At 34.9% G+C, this 17043-nt stretch overlaps 1 protein-coding gene across 4 annotated transcripts in view; it reads right to left on the bottom strand.

Annotated features, from left to right (window-relative positions):
• Nucleotides 1-17043, bottom strand: part of LOC111144105 (contactin 6) — a 303309-nt gene that overhangs the window by 160078 nt on the left and 126188 nt on the right. For 3 of the 4 annotated variants that reach the window (XM_022498237.1, XM_022498240.1, XM_022498239.1), the window contains exons 1-2: nucleotides 16048-16163; nucleotides 9217-9392 (exon numbers count right to left, since the gene is read on the bottom strand). In XM_022498237.1, the coding sequence (XP_022353945.1) occupies nucleotides 9217-9358 (142 nt within the window). In that variant the 5' untranslated portion in view covers nucleotides 9359-9392; nucleotides 16048-16163. Of the gene's footprint in view, nucleotides 1-9216; nucleotides 9393-16047; nucleotides 16175-17043 lie in introns of those variants that run through there. The other variant, XM_022498236.1, reaches the window with a different exon arrangement.

Genomic DNA, 17043 nt, shown 5'->3' with positions numbered 1-17043 from the left:
CTCTTAGTTTTATAAATCAGAAACTCTCAGTTTTGATAGGATGAATACCTTATTTTTTAACATTTCCCTCTCCTATCCCAACTCAGTCTGGCAGCTTAAACGTGTAATTTTATTCAACTGGGCCAAAAAAGACTAAGTCCTACTAAATATAAGTAGAGGTGGGAGGGGGCCTGAATTTTGAGAATATCATTTCTGATAAGGTACATAAATAGATGTCCAGCAGTGATGGTGAAGAAAAAACGAGGCTAAACGTTAGATAATCTGCTTCCCTGTTGATTTTAAAAATGTAATAGTGGCTTGCTATAATTCAACCATGTCACTGCTCCAAGTCCACTTGTTTAAGACATGAATGTTTTTAAAAGCAAAGATAAAGTTTTCTCCTTAATATATCAATTGGTGGTTATTACTATATTAAGCCAAATTCAGAATGTTTATTTCATTAAAACATTGTGTAGTGCTATTTCCCAAATGAAAATGAAAAACCAATACTAATTTATCAACTTTCTTTCGAGAAATTAAAGAAAAATTATGCATTTTCCCACTTTGTTTAGCTATTTCTTTTCTAATATTAAGAAAAAAAAGGTTAAAAGCCATCTAGCATTTTCATTTGTAATTAGATATGCATTACCCACTTAACACATACTTCACAATTATCAGAGACTTTACAATTTCCAAATGAGTTTTTAAGTGTTATTTTTAAAGCTTCTTTTCCTGGTCTAAATTTCTTTTTCAGATATAAATGTGCTTTATCACCATATCATCAGGATCATGTCTGTTTTTGCATTTCTTATGTATGAAAAAATTTTAAGGACATTTTAAGCGGATCAAAGACATCTAATATTATGGCTTTTACCTGGGTACCTTTTCTGTTGTGCTGTGACTATGGTTTTTATTCATGTGCATTCCGTTTTACTTCTCTATCTAAAAATATATATTTAAAAATTATTTTGAGATGGAGATATGAGAAATTCTGGTCTTTTGTAGGTTAGGTGACCTTGGACAAGTAACAGAGTTTCCCTACCTTGAATTTTTCCATCTGTAAAACACAGTTTAGAATAGCTTACAAGTATAGAATAAAGATGAACGGCATTGTAGATATAAAATCCTTTGCATTCCTCAGGGAAAAAAAATTATGATTGTAAATGCCTATATTTTTAGCCCCTTAAGACGAATTATTATTGCATTTTAACCTTGAGTCCTCTAGAATCATCCCTCTGATGTGGAGCAAGAATTCTTTCACCCCATGGTACCAGTGTGAAAACTTAGATTTGGAGCATCCCAAAATATGTGTGGTGTGGTTTTAATAATATTAGTAATATCATTAATGTATCAGACTAATACTTTTATAGGAAAAGTGGCATTTTCAAACTACATTTTATAAACAACTTCAAAATCCTTGACTTTGTTCAAAATATTTCCATTGTTCTGGGGATAAAGACTGATGTCCCAATCATCTATTACATGATGGTTGCATAGCCAGGTCTCCACTGAACAATCCATTAACAACTCTCAGTCACCCTTACCCTCTCTCTATGTTTAATAAGTATTTGTCCTGATACCAATGCTATATGAAGTAATGTTAACACCCCATTTTATGCATGAATTAACACTCGTGCACATTGTCACATTGACTGGAGAATATTCTTCAAACACAGGCAGTTTGCCTTCGATGCCTCTCCCTAAAAGCATCACAGTATGATGGATTTTTGCATGTTTCTTTGGCATTTCATCGTTTCACTCAATTATCCCATTGTTTAAATTGGGCTTGGATATAAAGGGCCTCCAAAATTTGGATGTACCTGCCTCCAAATTATTTTTCAGCCTTTTCCTAGAAAACTAGTCATTTTATAAAGATGGCCTTTTGCACTTCTCTTATCATGCCTGGTCTTTTGTCAGTATATTTTCTTATATTTTCTTCAGTATTTGGGCTTGTTCACACACCTGCATTTCCTCTTGGATCTACTTTTGACCTGTATGTTCTTCCATGCACTTGTGTCAGGAACACAAACTAATATTTCATGGCTTAATTCAAGCCACATTGCCTTTGGAAGACTTCTATTGCCCATTTCCCAATCCAGGCAAACCTTACTATTCCCTACTTTGGGCTGTACTATAGGTTAAATCTACTTCTCTCACTTCACCTGATATTTTTTTAAGGGGGTTCAGTAGGCAGCAGGGATGTGGACTTTACATTCTGACTGCATGGGATTTTATATATATATATATATATATATATATATATATATATATATTTTTTTTTTTAAGATTTTATTTATTTATTTGACAGAGATCACAAGTAGGCAGAGAGGCAGAGAGAGAGGAAGGGAAGCAGGCTCCCCACTGAGCAGAGAGCCCTCGATGCAGGGCTGGATCCCAGGACCGCGGGATCATGACCTGTGCCGAAGGCAGAGGCTTTAACCCACTGAGCCACCCAGGTGTCCCCTGACTGCCTGGGTTTAAATTCTGACTCTGCCACTTAACTATTTGTGTGATATAGGGTGAGTTACTTAATTCTTCTATGCCTCAGTCTACTCATTTGAAAATAACCTCATTGGGTTATTGTGAGGCTCACTGTAGTTAATTTATGTAAAGAGTAGAACAATTCCTGCTCTATAATACGTGCTATAGAAATGTTAGCAATTTCTTTCTTTCTTTTCTTTCTTTTTTTTTTTTTTTAACTGTGCTTAAGGTTTCAGCTATCTGCTCTGTAAAGACAGGGAATAACTGTTTCTTATCTATCATTTAATCTTTGGGCCCTAGCACAGGGCTAGATGCATATAAATAAGGTGTTTTCTGCGTGGTTGGTGGATGAATAAATGAGTGGTCAGTTAGGAGGTTCCAGTGTAGCTATCTTTCCCTCTGCAATAATGGGACAACCTTATTTGAAATGGTACCTGTGATTAAATATTAAATAATGCGTAACCAAAAACTCCTATTCATGAGTAAGTTTTATTCCAAATGTTTATCTATTCATTAGTAGACTGTACTATTACAAGATCTCAAAAAAAGAAAAAAAAAAAAACCAGCTCGGTGAAATCATAGGTTTATTTCAAAACACCTATCTTTTTTTTCTCAAGGCTGACATTTTAAACAGCAATGACAGATGCAATGTTCTCTCACACAAGTACAGAGTAATTCATTAACATACATATGAAAGGAAGAAGTCTACATTCAACCTTTACTACCAAAGTCCTTGAGAAATAAAAGAAATTCAAAGCAGCTACAAGTGTAGCTTGTAAAAAGTCAAACTGGTTTTATCATTCAAGAACACCAGGTTGGTAGCAGGAGCTTTTGGTAACTAGACACCTGCTGAATTTGCTTTAGGGTTGAGGTTGGGGGAAGAAGAGTTTAAAATAGAAATTTACCTGACAATCTGAAATGACAGAATCTTATGTAGAAGAACTAAAGGGGACTTTTGTAATCAAATTATTCAAAACATAACTTTTATAAGTCCACAGGGATGAATGTCTTATCTGGGGAACATAGCTGGTTAAGGACAGATTTGATTTAGGAATACATTTTATAAGAGAGAGTTTTGTCTATATGGGCTGCATTTTAGCATGGTTTCACGGTGGGATGAATCAGGATGAGGCAGAGTATTACAGTCTGAGCCTAAAATAAACTCTGAGGGTGTTTTTGAATTGCTGAACATCAGGATAAAAGTTACAAACAAAAGCCATCAATTATCTAGTGGTATGTACCTACAGAGTCTTTCCCAGGGACAGGTTGGGTTCTGAAAGGCTGTTCATAGTTCATTTGTTCTGAAGGTCAAAGTGACACTATGCAATTGACTGCCAGTCAGTAGGAAGCAGAGTGGTTAATACAATTTTATTTTGATGTATAGCTTTGTTCTTACTATAGAAATTCATATGAGTAGGGCTTCTGGACCTAATTTTTTTTTTATCAATAATTACATCAGATACCTTATATTAAATGTTTAGTGTCTGTCTTACTTTGGGTCCCTTAGAGGCAGAGCCTGAGGCAGACATTCAAGTGTATGATTTAGGGGGTAAGCACTCCCATGAGAAAGAGAGGGAGGGAAGCATAAGAGAGCCTGGGAAGGAGCTAAGCAAGAAGGGGTTGGTTCTCAGCCCTTGTCTGGCTTCAGCCTGATCCCACAGGGAGTCTGGGGTGTAAACTCTAGACCAGGTGCAGCTGTGGTCATTAAAAGCTGAGGATGGGGACACTGTCCATTAAATAGGATCTGGACAGGGTTTCAATAGCATCTACCACCAGGCTTATTGTGAAGCTAACTGTCCTGAAGATATGGCTTAATATTTACGTAATTACTATGCCAATGGAAAATTCAATAAAAAAAAGCAGCACACAGGTTTTGTGTGGGGACTGTTGGGAAGGATACTGTAACATGAAAGGCGTGCCCTCAGGAATCTCAACTTTTATACTCAAGTTTCATTTGGTTATCTAACAATGGACCTCTAAAAAGCCCCAATCTCAGTGAGCCTCAGGCTTTTAATATGTAAAATAGGAAAAACAATAGCATCTACCTGCTATGCTGGTTGCCTGGCTCAAGAAAGTTAACATATGTCAAAGCACCTAAAAGTCTTGAAAACAAGAGAAAGAACTAGTCCAGAGGAAGTTTTAAAATGTAAGTTAGAAGATTTTTCTAGGGGCGCCTGGGTGGCTCAGTTGGTTAAAGCCTCTGCCTTCAGCTCAGGTCATGATCCCAGAGTCCTGGGATCGAGCCCCGCATCGGGCTCTCTGCTTGGCGGGGAGCCTGCTTCCCCCCCTCTCTCTCTGCCTGCCTCTCTGCCTATTTGTGATCTCTGTCTGATAAATAAATAAAATCTTAAAAAAAAAAAAAGAAGATTTTTCTATGAGTAACTATAGCAGTGTGAAATATATACATGTTTGGTCAAATTGAGGGAGGTAATTAAAGGTAGCAGAAGAATAGAGCTATCATTTCACAAATGCCTATAAAGTACCAGGGCTTTGCAATCCAGGTCAGTATCTTGTGGCTGAAGCTGTAATTTCCACTGTATACATTTCAGAACAGAGGCTTACTATTGTTCAGAGGTGGCCTGATTTTACCACTAGATATTTGACAGAGATAGAATTTGAACTCAGATATGTCTGTACCAAAAATCTTAGTGTTCAGCTACCATTGTTATACAACCTACCAAAATCCTTTTGTACCAAAATGGGCATTGTTGGAAATTTATGAAGGCGGTGGTGAGAAATTCAAATTAAACTGAAGATACAGGTCTTAATACTTTAGGAACTTTCAATTTGGCTAGAGACTAGCATTTAGACTCTATTTGCTGTGTAAAAAGAATCAGAACAGATACTTAATAAGAAAAACTTCTCTTTTTCTTTTCTTCTTTTAAGAATTATGATGGAGAAAAAATTCCACTGAATTCTGATGATATTATTTTCAAAAATAGTAATAAAAGACACATAACATAAAATTTACCATTTTAATCATTTTAAAGTGTACAATTTAGTGGAACTGAACACTCAGATTATGTAATCATTACCACCATTCATCTCCAGAACTTTTCATCATCTCAAACTGAAACTCTGTATTAATTAAACGCTAACTCCAGATTCTTCCCTCCACCCAGTCCCTAGCAGTCACCGCTCTGCCATCTGTCTCTATGAATTTGCTTTTCTAGTTACATCAGATAAGTGAAATCATATAATATTTGTCCTTTTGTTTTTGGCTTGTTTCATTTAGCAGGATGTTGTGAAGTTTCATACATGTTGTATCAGACTTTTATTTCTTTTTACTAAAGTTGGATAATATTCTATTCTATACACACACACACACTACATTTTCTTTATTTATGTTGATGGACATTTGGGTTGTTTCTACCTTTTTTTTTTTTAAAGATTTTTTATTTATTTTTTATTTATTTGACAGAGAGAAAGATCACAAGTAGGCAGAGAGGCAGGCAAAGAGAGAGGGGGAAGCAGGCTCCCTGCTGAGCAGACAGCCCAATGCGGGGCTCGATCCCCTGACCCTGAGATCATACCTGAGCCGAAGGCAGAGGCTTAACCCACTGAGCCACCCAGGCGCCCCATGTTTCTACCTTTTAATTATTGAGAATAATGCTGCTGTAAATAATGGGTATACAAATATCTGTATGAGTCCTGCCTTCAATTCTTTGAGGTACATATACAGAAGTGGAATTGCTGTGTTATGTGGTAATTCTGTTAAATTTTTTTGGAGGAACTGTTATACTATCTTTCACAATAGCTCTATCATTTTACATTCCAACCACCAAAGCATAAGCATTCTAATTTTTCCACATCCTTGCAAATATATGTTATTTTTCCAGTGAGTATTTGTGTTTTAATAACAGTCATCATAATGGGTGTGAAGCAGTATCTTTTGGTTCTGATTTACATTTTCATAATGGTTAGTGATGTTGAGTGTGTTTTCATAGGAAAACTTATTCTTGACCAGGCATATCCCTTCTACCATTTTTTCTCTTATTTCTCTCTCTCTCTCTTCCCTTTCTTTCCTTCTCTAAGAATAGATATTTCTCAAATTGTCTATAGATTTATATGTGGATACAAATGTAATTTCTTCGGATGAAATTACAGAAAATCTATATTGCAAAAAAACAAACCTAAACCTTATATTTTAAAATGAGATTAGAACAAAGGATTTGTAAATAGAGGCTCCTGGGCCATAAGTTACCAACACTTATTTGATTCATTTCTAAGATCCTCATGTAAACCACCTTGAGGAAACTGCAGAGAGCTATACAACACTATGTAGCAAAGTTAAATCTGGCATTTTCACCTTTTCTAAAGCTGTACTTTACTATGCAGAATGAACAACTGACTTAAGTGAGTTCACAGGGTACTTATAAGACACAGGAGATGGAGGGAAATAATTCTACATTACTAAAATGTGCTGGTTACACTTAGTGTGGTTCAAATGAAGATACATAATTACACTCAAGTAAATCTCTCCCTTGATTCAGCAGGAAACATTTCAGGCATATTGGTACCACAACAGGTTCTGGACAGAGAGACAGGATGGTGTGGTTTTTGTTTTTGTTTCCCTAAATTTCAGACATGGAACCTAAAAATTCCTTCCTTAAGTTTGCAGAAGAAACATCAGTTAATGGATATAGGCCAGAACTGATTTCTCCCACTCATCCAAATAAAAGTATATAATTTCTTCTTAATATAAATTTTTTCTCTTTTTTTTTAGCAGACATATTGTAACAGAGAGAGGCTCCTAGTTACATGTATTTTTTTTTTTTTTTAAGATTGATTTATTTATTTGAGAGAGAGAAAGAAAGCACAACTGGGAGGGGCAGAAGGAGAGGAAGAGAGAACCTCAAGCAGACTCCATGCTGAGTGCAGAGCCCAACGCAGAGCTCTATCTCATGACCCTGAGATCATGACCCCGGCCAAAACCAAGAGTTGAATGCTTAACTGCCACCCAGGTGCCCCTAGTTACATATATTTTTTAAAACAGAAGAAGGGTAAGAAATAATAATGTAGGGAATTTAAAAACACATTTTTCTTTAAAAAGGGGAAGGAGAAGAGGAAATCTATGGTTTCGTTAAGCACAGTGCATTAACTTCAGGTATAGGTATTCAGTTATTGTCATGAATAGATAGAATCCATAGCTCTAGAGACACTCAAGGTAAAACAAATAATTGTGCTGTATGAATTTTCCTCTACCAGAAAGTCCAATTGATCCTATGGAATCTGATCCAAGTCATGTGTATGTTCTAGAGTCATATCCTATTCAAGCAGGAGAAATAATCACTGTGGCAGGATCATTCAAAGTGTCTACAGCAATTATTTATTTCTACAATGTAAGTTTCTGATCAGCATTTTGTTCTCTTTTATTTTTCCAACTGATGATCTTAGGCAAAATGCAGAAATCAAGTATTGTGATTACCTTTATCTTAAGTTTCAAAATCGCCACCAGCCTTTGTTCATATTCCACTTAGCTCCATAAACTTCTGCGTTAACTTTCTTTTTCTACATATATAAACACATTCAGATACATTTAGCAATGCATGTGTGTACACACATGTGTGTCTGTGTATATATGACCACATACATATACGTGTATGTATATACCTATATAATGCTTGTGTGTATATACATATAACTGAACACACACGCGCGCACACATGAGCATACACACACACATATTCAGAAATAAGACCATTCCTAAAATGGCCAACATAAGGGGAACTGTATGTGAAGCAAGGGATCTTTGGAACACAAGACCTGCAACGGGAGACAAACTTAATTATTAATTCGTGTATCTACTGATGACTACAGTAGTTCTGCAAGATAGGATCTGGATATGTATTTTATTACATATTTCAAATTTCAAAACAGCTACTTTTAACAGCAGAATGTGCCTTTCCATGAGCACCCAAAGGGTTAGCTGCTAACTCTTTGGCCTCCTAATATATCCTCTCAGGTGGGCGGGATGGAGGAGGGGTAGGGGGAGGAGGTGTAAAGAGAGAAATTGAAAAAAAGAAAAAGAGAAAAATTCAAGGCTTCTCTTCCATCTACATCAACAGATATAATTACTTTCAATCAAGGCTATTCCTGGATCCAATATGAAACATTTCAGTCCCTGGAAACACTACACATAAAGGATATAAGAGGCAATATGTCTATTGTTCATCTGCTAATACCCGCAAATGTCACCAAGGTAATTACCTGGATGACATTTATGTGATGCAGCTGGACATTGTTACAGTTAATATAAAGCCTGCCTTTGGCAACCACTTTATTTCCACCTACATCAAACTGTGGGTGCATAATCACTTTTCCTGGGAGAACACCCACCTCCCCCAAAAGACATCTCTACCTTTAGCTTTTTCTTCCCATGCTCTGAACACTAATATATAATGCAAAAGAAGAAGAAGAAGAAGAAGAAAGAAAGAAAAAAAGAAAGAAAGAAAGAAAGAAAGAAAAATAGTAATATGTCATATATCTTTTTCTTAATATTTATACCTGGAACTTTTAGAGATGTTTCTAAACATAATTTATAAAATAACACTGATATTTCCTTCTTTTTTAAAGAGGATTTTGACTATCCCCAAGAGTCTGAATTCACAAAATGCAGTTAAAACTTTTTACCTCCATAAATCAATCACTCTCAAAGAAAAGATAATTAGGAAAGCCAAATTTTTTTCCTAATATGAATATAAAAAATATTGTATTAAAAATACACAGGGATTATATTTTCCCCCACAAACTCACATGCAAATTGGAGCTTTGCCTTCCGACTCAGAATCGTTCCCAGAGTGTTGGTGGCCAGGCACTGGTACATGCCAATATCTTGATCTGTATGGGGGCTACTGATTGCCAAACTGCCTCCATCCAACCTGTGGTGATAACTCATGGTAAAATCAATATCTGTGCCATTTTGTTTCCACCTTCAAGGGAAAAAATTTAAGTCATGTTATAATATACAGAGTTGACCACTCCTAGTCTTAAAAAACATGCAGTTGTGACTGCTAGGACCATTTACACATGTGTGTATATATTTAATTGCTAGGACTATTTTAAAGAACAACAAACAACAAACATGATTACACATGAAGACAATTCTTCAGTTTCACCAAAGATGATTGTCTTCAGGAGCTCAGTGATATTAATAATTAGGTTACTTGAAAGATCTTCCACTCTTTATGAATTACAAACATTCACTAAGTGTGTACAAACAGGCAATATAACTCTTGACATGAGAAGTAAAACTGAAAGATTCAGTGAATAATACTGGCCATTCTATTACTTCAGTGACTTGTCAAATAACACACACCATACCTGAACCTCCACAACTGATACTAAAAAATTGGACATTGAAAATGATTTAGAGATAGAAATCCAAGAAGCATTTATTACAAATGGGATGAAGAAAGGCAGCAAAGATTTTCCAACGCCAATTTGAGGTTGATAACAAAACAATAATAACCTATTTTAGAACATGATTGTCTCTGTTCATCTCTTATTTGGAAAATTAATCATGCTGAATATATTTCAGCAGTACTTAGAGATGCCAACCTAAAATTATACTTTAACAAAGCAAATGCAATTTGGGAGGTTTTTATTTTAGGCAGCAAAAAAGTCTCTTGGCTTACCTATTAGTCAACAATCTTTTAGTACATGAATTAAGTAGCAGAAGGGTCTTACAGTTATATTTATTTTTGAAGAACTGTAAGATGTTTTATAAAATTCCATTTGCTCATTTTAAGATGAACGAATACCCAGTAGTTATCTCTAACCAAACCTACTTCCCCCACCTTTCACCCTCTAACTTTTAGAAAAACAAATGAAAGGCTTTACCTTATAGAACATAGCTAATTTCCAAACTATGTGTTTTCAGAATCTACACCAGATTTGCTGTGATTTTTTTCCCTTTCATGCTAAGATCATATTAAAAATATTTTGATGAGGGTGGCTAACTCTACAAAAGAAATTACATCTTACAATATTGTTCTGAATGTCATTGAATTTCTTAAGAACATCTTGAAAAATCCAATGTAGAGAGTATGGCAAATGTCTACCATAGTAGAAAAGAAATACAAACTTAGGTAATTCTCCACCCTATTAAAGAGGAGAAGTGACTGACCAAATATCAGATCAATCAGAGGTTTTCAATCAACTTTAAAATTGTTTAGCCAGTTCTTATGTACCTCAGTTTCCATTTAATAAAGAGAAATTGAAAGACAACAGCTAAAACCAGTGTATTTCATTTGCCTGAACTTTGTCAAATTTTTTTTCTAGAGAAATCTGTACAGTTTTTTTGTTCTCAGTGTTAGGAGGAAAAAAAAAATAGAGACATTATCTTTTTTAGGCTTATCCCAAGACTCTAATATTGTTCTCACCAGCTCCATAATGCTGTCTTTCACAATTTGCTTACAGGGCATGATATTTGGACCTCCATGTTCCCTTTCATTTTCAAAGTAAAGGATACACCACACTTAGTTTGCCAGCTCTCTTTAATTTTGGAATCAATTGCTGAAATAACTGCTGTCATCATTACATGCTCCTAATTAAGCTTGGTAATTGTTTTTCAACACAAATTCAAAGTTGTTGGCTTAGCTGCAGCAAATGAATTTTTCACAGTATCCCCATAATCGTTCTAATCACTATGGTACAATGATTATTAAACTGTGCATATAGATCAGGGGGTCAGCTCCTGGTGTGGGCTTTGTCCTAATTAATATGTTTAAATCAATGGAGAAATAGTATTAATGAATTCAAGTGATTGTCATAAACACGTTACTGATAGGATTGCATACCCAGGAGAATTTTCCTACAATGCAAAGTAGGAAATATGCTTTAAATGATTATTTTCAGCATCTGCATTAATATCATATTAATTCCCGGAAACATAATGAATTTGAACTAAAATCTTGACCTTTTTCTGGAGAACCTCCTTCAATATTAAGTAGTTAAGCCCTGTATCAAGAATATAATGGCTGGAGGCTATGTTTGTTGTTATTAGATGATGTGCGTGTGTGTGTGTGTGTGTGTGTGTGTGTGTGTGTATGTGTGTGTGTGTGTGTGTTTCAGAACTAGGCCTTGTTTTAGAATTATAGTGAGTGCTTGTTAAAAGTGCTTATTTCTGGGCCCATTCCTAAACCTATGAAGGAGACATCCAAAAATCTAAATTTGTAACAGTCTCTCTGGGTGATTGTAATGTGCACTAAATTTGACATCACTGCCCTTGTGAAAAGAGTCCTTGGCCTAGCTTTGACATTCCCTTCCTTTGTATCCCTGGATGAGTCATCTACTTTCTCCGGAAGTCATAGCTATCAATTTATTTGCACAATAATATATATCCTGCTTTATCCCTCGGGGTTGTTAAGAAATGAAAGGAGGAAATGAATGAAAAGAATAGAAGGGCAGAGTGACTACTGCTATGACTTTTAGTCAAAGATGCCCAGACCTTCTCAGACTTAAGAATGTCTTCATGACCTAGGTAGAACAGACTAAATTAGAGAAAGGAACTTCCTGTGCTGATCAGGTCAAGAGGAGATCTGTCAGAAATCTGACGTTCAAAGACTTTCTTCTCATAGAATATATCCAGCACAGAAATCAATTATGTGTGTGTTGCTACATTTTCCCAAATAAAATAAATATTCTGAGCTGGAATAAGCTCACTGCCATTTGATTATATTAGACTTTTAGGTATAATCAATCTCACCCATGTACCAACTTTGGGTAACCCATTTTCCTTCCCTTTGCAAATCTTCCTCTTTAATTCTCATGTGTTACCTGGTCTTTAAAAAAATTAGGAGCAATTCTTTCCATTGAAAGATTTATTCACATTTGCCTCCCATTTCTGTATCTTTCACACTTGCACTAAAATCCTGTTTGTGAATGTGTTCACTCCACTGAAAGTAAGTGACTGGAAGACAAGTTGCTTTTAAAGTATTTCCAAAGTTACACTTTAGATATTGCTTCTTTTCCCTCATGATATTTCTTTTCCTAAGGAGAAATTACTAAAAGAAGGAAAACATGTGGGGGTGGAGGGATGGGGTGACTGGGTGCTAGACATTAAGGAGGGCATGTGATGTAATGAGCACGGGTATTATATAAGACTGATGAATCACAGACCTGTGCCTCTGAAAACAATAATACATTATATGTTAATTAAAACAATAAATAAATGAATATATAAACTTCATGAGGATGGGGGAAAAATAATAAAACAAAGTAGAAAAAATAAAAAAAGAGATCTATGGATCTCTGCCAGCCAGCAGCAGACTATTTATTTTATCCACTTAACCACTGACCACCTTTTCTCACTTAGTTAAACTGATGTTTTGATTCTGATTCTGCTTTTGTCCCTCTCTGTGAGACTGTGAACCTTGGTATTGAGTTCTTTCCAGCCACAAAATCTTCCTTGCTATTTTTTGGACATTGTGATAACCTAATTTAAAAATTGATTTTGGGATGTTTGGGTGGCTCAGTTGGTTAAATGTCTGCCTTCATCTCAGGTCATGATCCCAGGGTCTTGGGATCGAGCCCTGCACTGGGCTCCTTGCTCAGCGGGTAGCTTGTTTCTCCCTCTGCTTGTCATTCACACCTCCACACCCCGTGCTCTCTCTCTCTGGCAAATAAATAAATAAAATCTTTTTTAAAAAAGTTTAAAAATTGATTTGAATAAGCCAACTAGAAAAAATATGTATGAACCCATTGGGAAGGTTGAATACTAGGGAATACTAGATAATATTAATGAATTATTGATAAATTTTTAAGTACGATAGTGATATTACACTATGTCAAAGAAAAGTGTTCTTAACTTTGGAAATAATATACTCAATATTAAAAAAAAAAGAAGAAGAAGGAAAACATGTCTTAAAAATCAACCACATCCTTCCTTTATGGATAGGGAAGTTGATGCCAGGAGAGAGAAATTATTATTCCAAAGTCATACATTAAATATCAGAACTGTGACTTGAAATGGTTAACTCTTCATTCTAATCAAGGGCTCTTTCATATGACTTCACAGTATATTCAAATTCTCTCAAATAATTCAGAATGTCTATCATAACGATTTTCCCTCTATTACACACATGTGTGCACTCACACACACACACAATCTAAGGTTAGGAGTGAGTCCCTTTAATAAAATTTAAGATAGAAAGGGTCATATTAAAACTAAAATTTCACATTTTGTTGCTAATGTGCATTATCTGAAATATCTTTGCCCTTTGCTTTATTATCATGGCAAGTAGGTCTGAGTCTGACATTTAAGCATTAAAAACAGTTCTTTTTTCATGCTTTTCCCAAAACCTCTAGCCTACGAGTATTTTATGCTGTAATATTAGAGATGAGCTAAACCAGGTTAAGGGGATTGAAAGTAAGAAGCTAAATTACCTGTCTTTAGCCTACTAATTTATAAGTCTCTTAGAAACAGAATCCTTTAACAACAGTGAAATATACAGTCTCTTCATTCAGAATATTTCTTCATAAGTAAAAACTAATGAGCAAATTGTCATGAAAACCACTACTTTACATCTTTCTGCCTGTTATAAGCCAATTATATAACTATACGATTGACTGATGATTTATCTTATCTATACTTAGCTAATATTTCCTATTTTACAGGAATTCAGATACACTTTTCCTCTTCTCTAATAAACCGTATCAATGGTGATGTTCAAATTAGCTCTCAAAAATAAAATTACAATTTTAAGTATTAAGTAACTGTGAAAAATGTATTAATCCGATTTTTATATATTCAACCATATGTTGAATTAAATAATACCAACTACTGTTTAAGGAAAACAAACAAACAGACAAACCCTGAATTGAGAGAACTAATTTATAAAGTAAATGATCTTTAACTAACTGATGGGCTTCATTCGTTTGGGTATGTTATAGACAGGGAAGCTTTAGTAAGTAATGAGAAGACATAGCTTTTCATTTCTTTTGTTGTAAAAAAAAATGCAGAGGTAAGCATAATAAAATACAAGGTGAGAGTTGTCTCTAACTTTGTGCATTTAAGCCATTTATTAAATTAAGTACACATTTTAAGATCAAAGTAATTATACATATAAGTATGATATTTCTAATGCAACATAAAAAAGTAGGCAAAACCAATTTCTTTTGCTAAAATAGACTGAAATTGTTACTTTCCATGTGCTTTGATTTACTTTCACTGTTAAAAATTAAGACTTCAGAAAAAATGCTTTTAGAACACAAAACTATAATAGTCATTTTAATATTTATTGTCTTTTCTGATATTCACATAGCATATGCAGTTCTTACCAACAAAATAGCCTTATTATTTACACAAGCATGGTGTGTGTGTGTATATACATATTTATATTTAATATATATTATATATTTAAATATATTTAAAATATTATATTTATATATTTAAATAAACATACATTTATAATATATATACATATATATTTAATTTTGTGAATTCTATTCACAATGTGGATCAAATTCTGTCTTTTTTTTTTTTTTTTGAGAGAGAGAGAGAGAGAGAGCATGTGCACATGCATGCGTGCTCGGTAGAAGGGCAGGGCAGAGGGGTAGGGAGAGAGAATCCTAAGCAGTCTCCATGCTCAGTGGCGGGACCCATGTGGGGCTTGATCTCATGACCCTGAGATCATGACCAGAGCAAATTAGGAGTCCAACACTTCGCCTACTGAGCCACACAGGCACCCCTCTGTTTTTACTGTAACCTTGTAAGAAGAAAAACATCACTGACTTTTTTCTAATTATTCTACAGCTAATAAGTGAGAAACAAACACAATTTTTTTCTACTTGCCCAGAAAAAAACATCTTTTTCTGCCTTAGAGGTACATTGCTGTCTTCAGCATGTATTTCTAAAATCAGTGTTTTTTGGGTAATGTGACTGGCCAGTGGAGTCACAGGAATTGACCTGATAAAAGAAAATTTATAAAATTGAAAAAAGTCTGATAAAAATTGTTTAGGGGAACATTTTCATAGTCACTGTATATGGGACAACTGAGCCTGTAGCCCCAAATTGGGGGAATAAGGCAGCTTCTACTTCAGAGCCTTTCAAATTGAAGAAGCAAATCTTTTCTTTTCCTTGCTTTTCCTACTTTCTATTTCTTTCTCTTTCCTGCTTTCTTCCTATCTTCTTGTGATTCTTTCTATCTGCCTATTTTTCCCTTCCCTCTCTCCCTCTGTCCTTGGGTTCCATTTCTTTTCTCTTTTTTTTCCCTTTCCTTTCTTCCTTTATCCTTCTATCTCTCTCTCTTTTTTTTTTCCTCTCTCAACTTTAGCCACAACATGGCACTCCATGACACCAATCTCAAGAATAAATCTTCTAAGTCATCTAATGAATAAGACAGAGTCCTGGGCTGGGGGGTAGGGTAGTTATCACCTGGAAAGTGTCATGAAGGGACAGTTGAGGATACTGAAAATGCATGCATCTTTATTTGAGTGGTGGGTACCCAGCTGTATATCTATGTAAAAAATCACAGAATGAGCTGCATCCTTCAAATCAGGTAAGTCTAAGCACTTTATTGTATGTACATTTTATATCCAAGACAAAGGAAAAAAACAGTGTGGTGCCCAGAGCTAGGACTTTACCTATAATGGGGTGAAGGATAACCACTGGCAGCACAATTCAGGATGATTTCAGATTTTGATAAATCCAAAGGAAAAATAACATCTTCTGGCTCCTGGGTAAAAACAGGATGACTCAAGAGACCAGCACCTGAAAAGAGAAGAGTGAACACCATGTGAAAACATTTGATCCTGGTTTGAATCCAACTCTGTATTCGATATCAAGACAATATACATTTTTTTTAACTTTTATTTTGAAATGACCTCAAATAAATAGAAAATCTTGTAAGAATAGTACAAAGAAATATTTTTTCTGAACCATTTAGAATAATTTTGCAAACCAATGCCACATCATCCCAAAAAACTTGTATATTTTCTAAAATGGACATTCTTGTACATAACCACAGTAAAACCATCAAATTAAAAAAAAAACATTGAGCCCCATTTCAACATTTTCCTAATGAAATCTTTTATAGCAAAAAGGATCCAGTCGAGAATCACAGTTTTCATTTAACTGTATCTTTTTAGTCTTCTTCAGTGTGGGACAGTTCCATACCCTTTCCTTGATTTTTCTGCTTTGACATCACTGAAAATTACATGGCTGGAATTTGGTAAAGTTTCACTCTGGGTTTGTCTGTGCAGTCAGCTACCAAAGACAGGTAGTGGACCTGGTAGGAGCTGTATGTTGAGGGTACAGGTAATAAAAGGGTCTATAAAGACTTTAAAAAAACAATAATAAAACCAGTGAAAATTGGCTCTTCTTTTAAAAAACTATCACCTTGAAGAAGAAATATTTGCAGCCAGGCAAAATAAATCATTTTGTTAGCTTTATTTTCAATTATAATTTCAGTTTAGTCCATAAATAACCTAGAAGTGAAGACAGGTTTTAATTCTAGCCTAGTCAGTTATCACTACATAATGGTGGACAATTTACTTAACTCTCAGCTGTAAAATAGCAATATTCAGTCTTTTGTGTTTGTATTATTGTAAAAGCTAGTTGAGAAAGAATGGACTGAAGAT

Source organism: Enhydra lutris, unplaced genomic scaffold (genome assembly GCF_002288905.1).
Source record: "Enhydra lutris kenyoni isolate GAN:26980312 unplaced genomic scaffold, ASM228890v2 scaffoldscaffold10, whole genome shotgun sequence".
NCBI lineage: Eukaryota > Metazoa > Chordata > Mammalia > Carnivora > Mustelidae > Enhydra > Enhydra lutris.
Note: the sequence above shows the minus strand (reverse complement) of the source record. Positions and strands in the feature narration are given on the sequence as shown.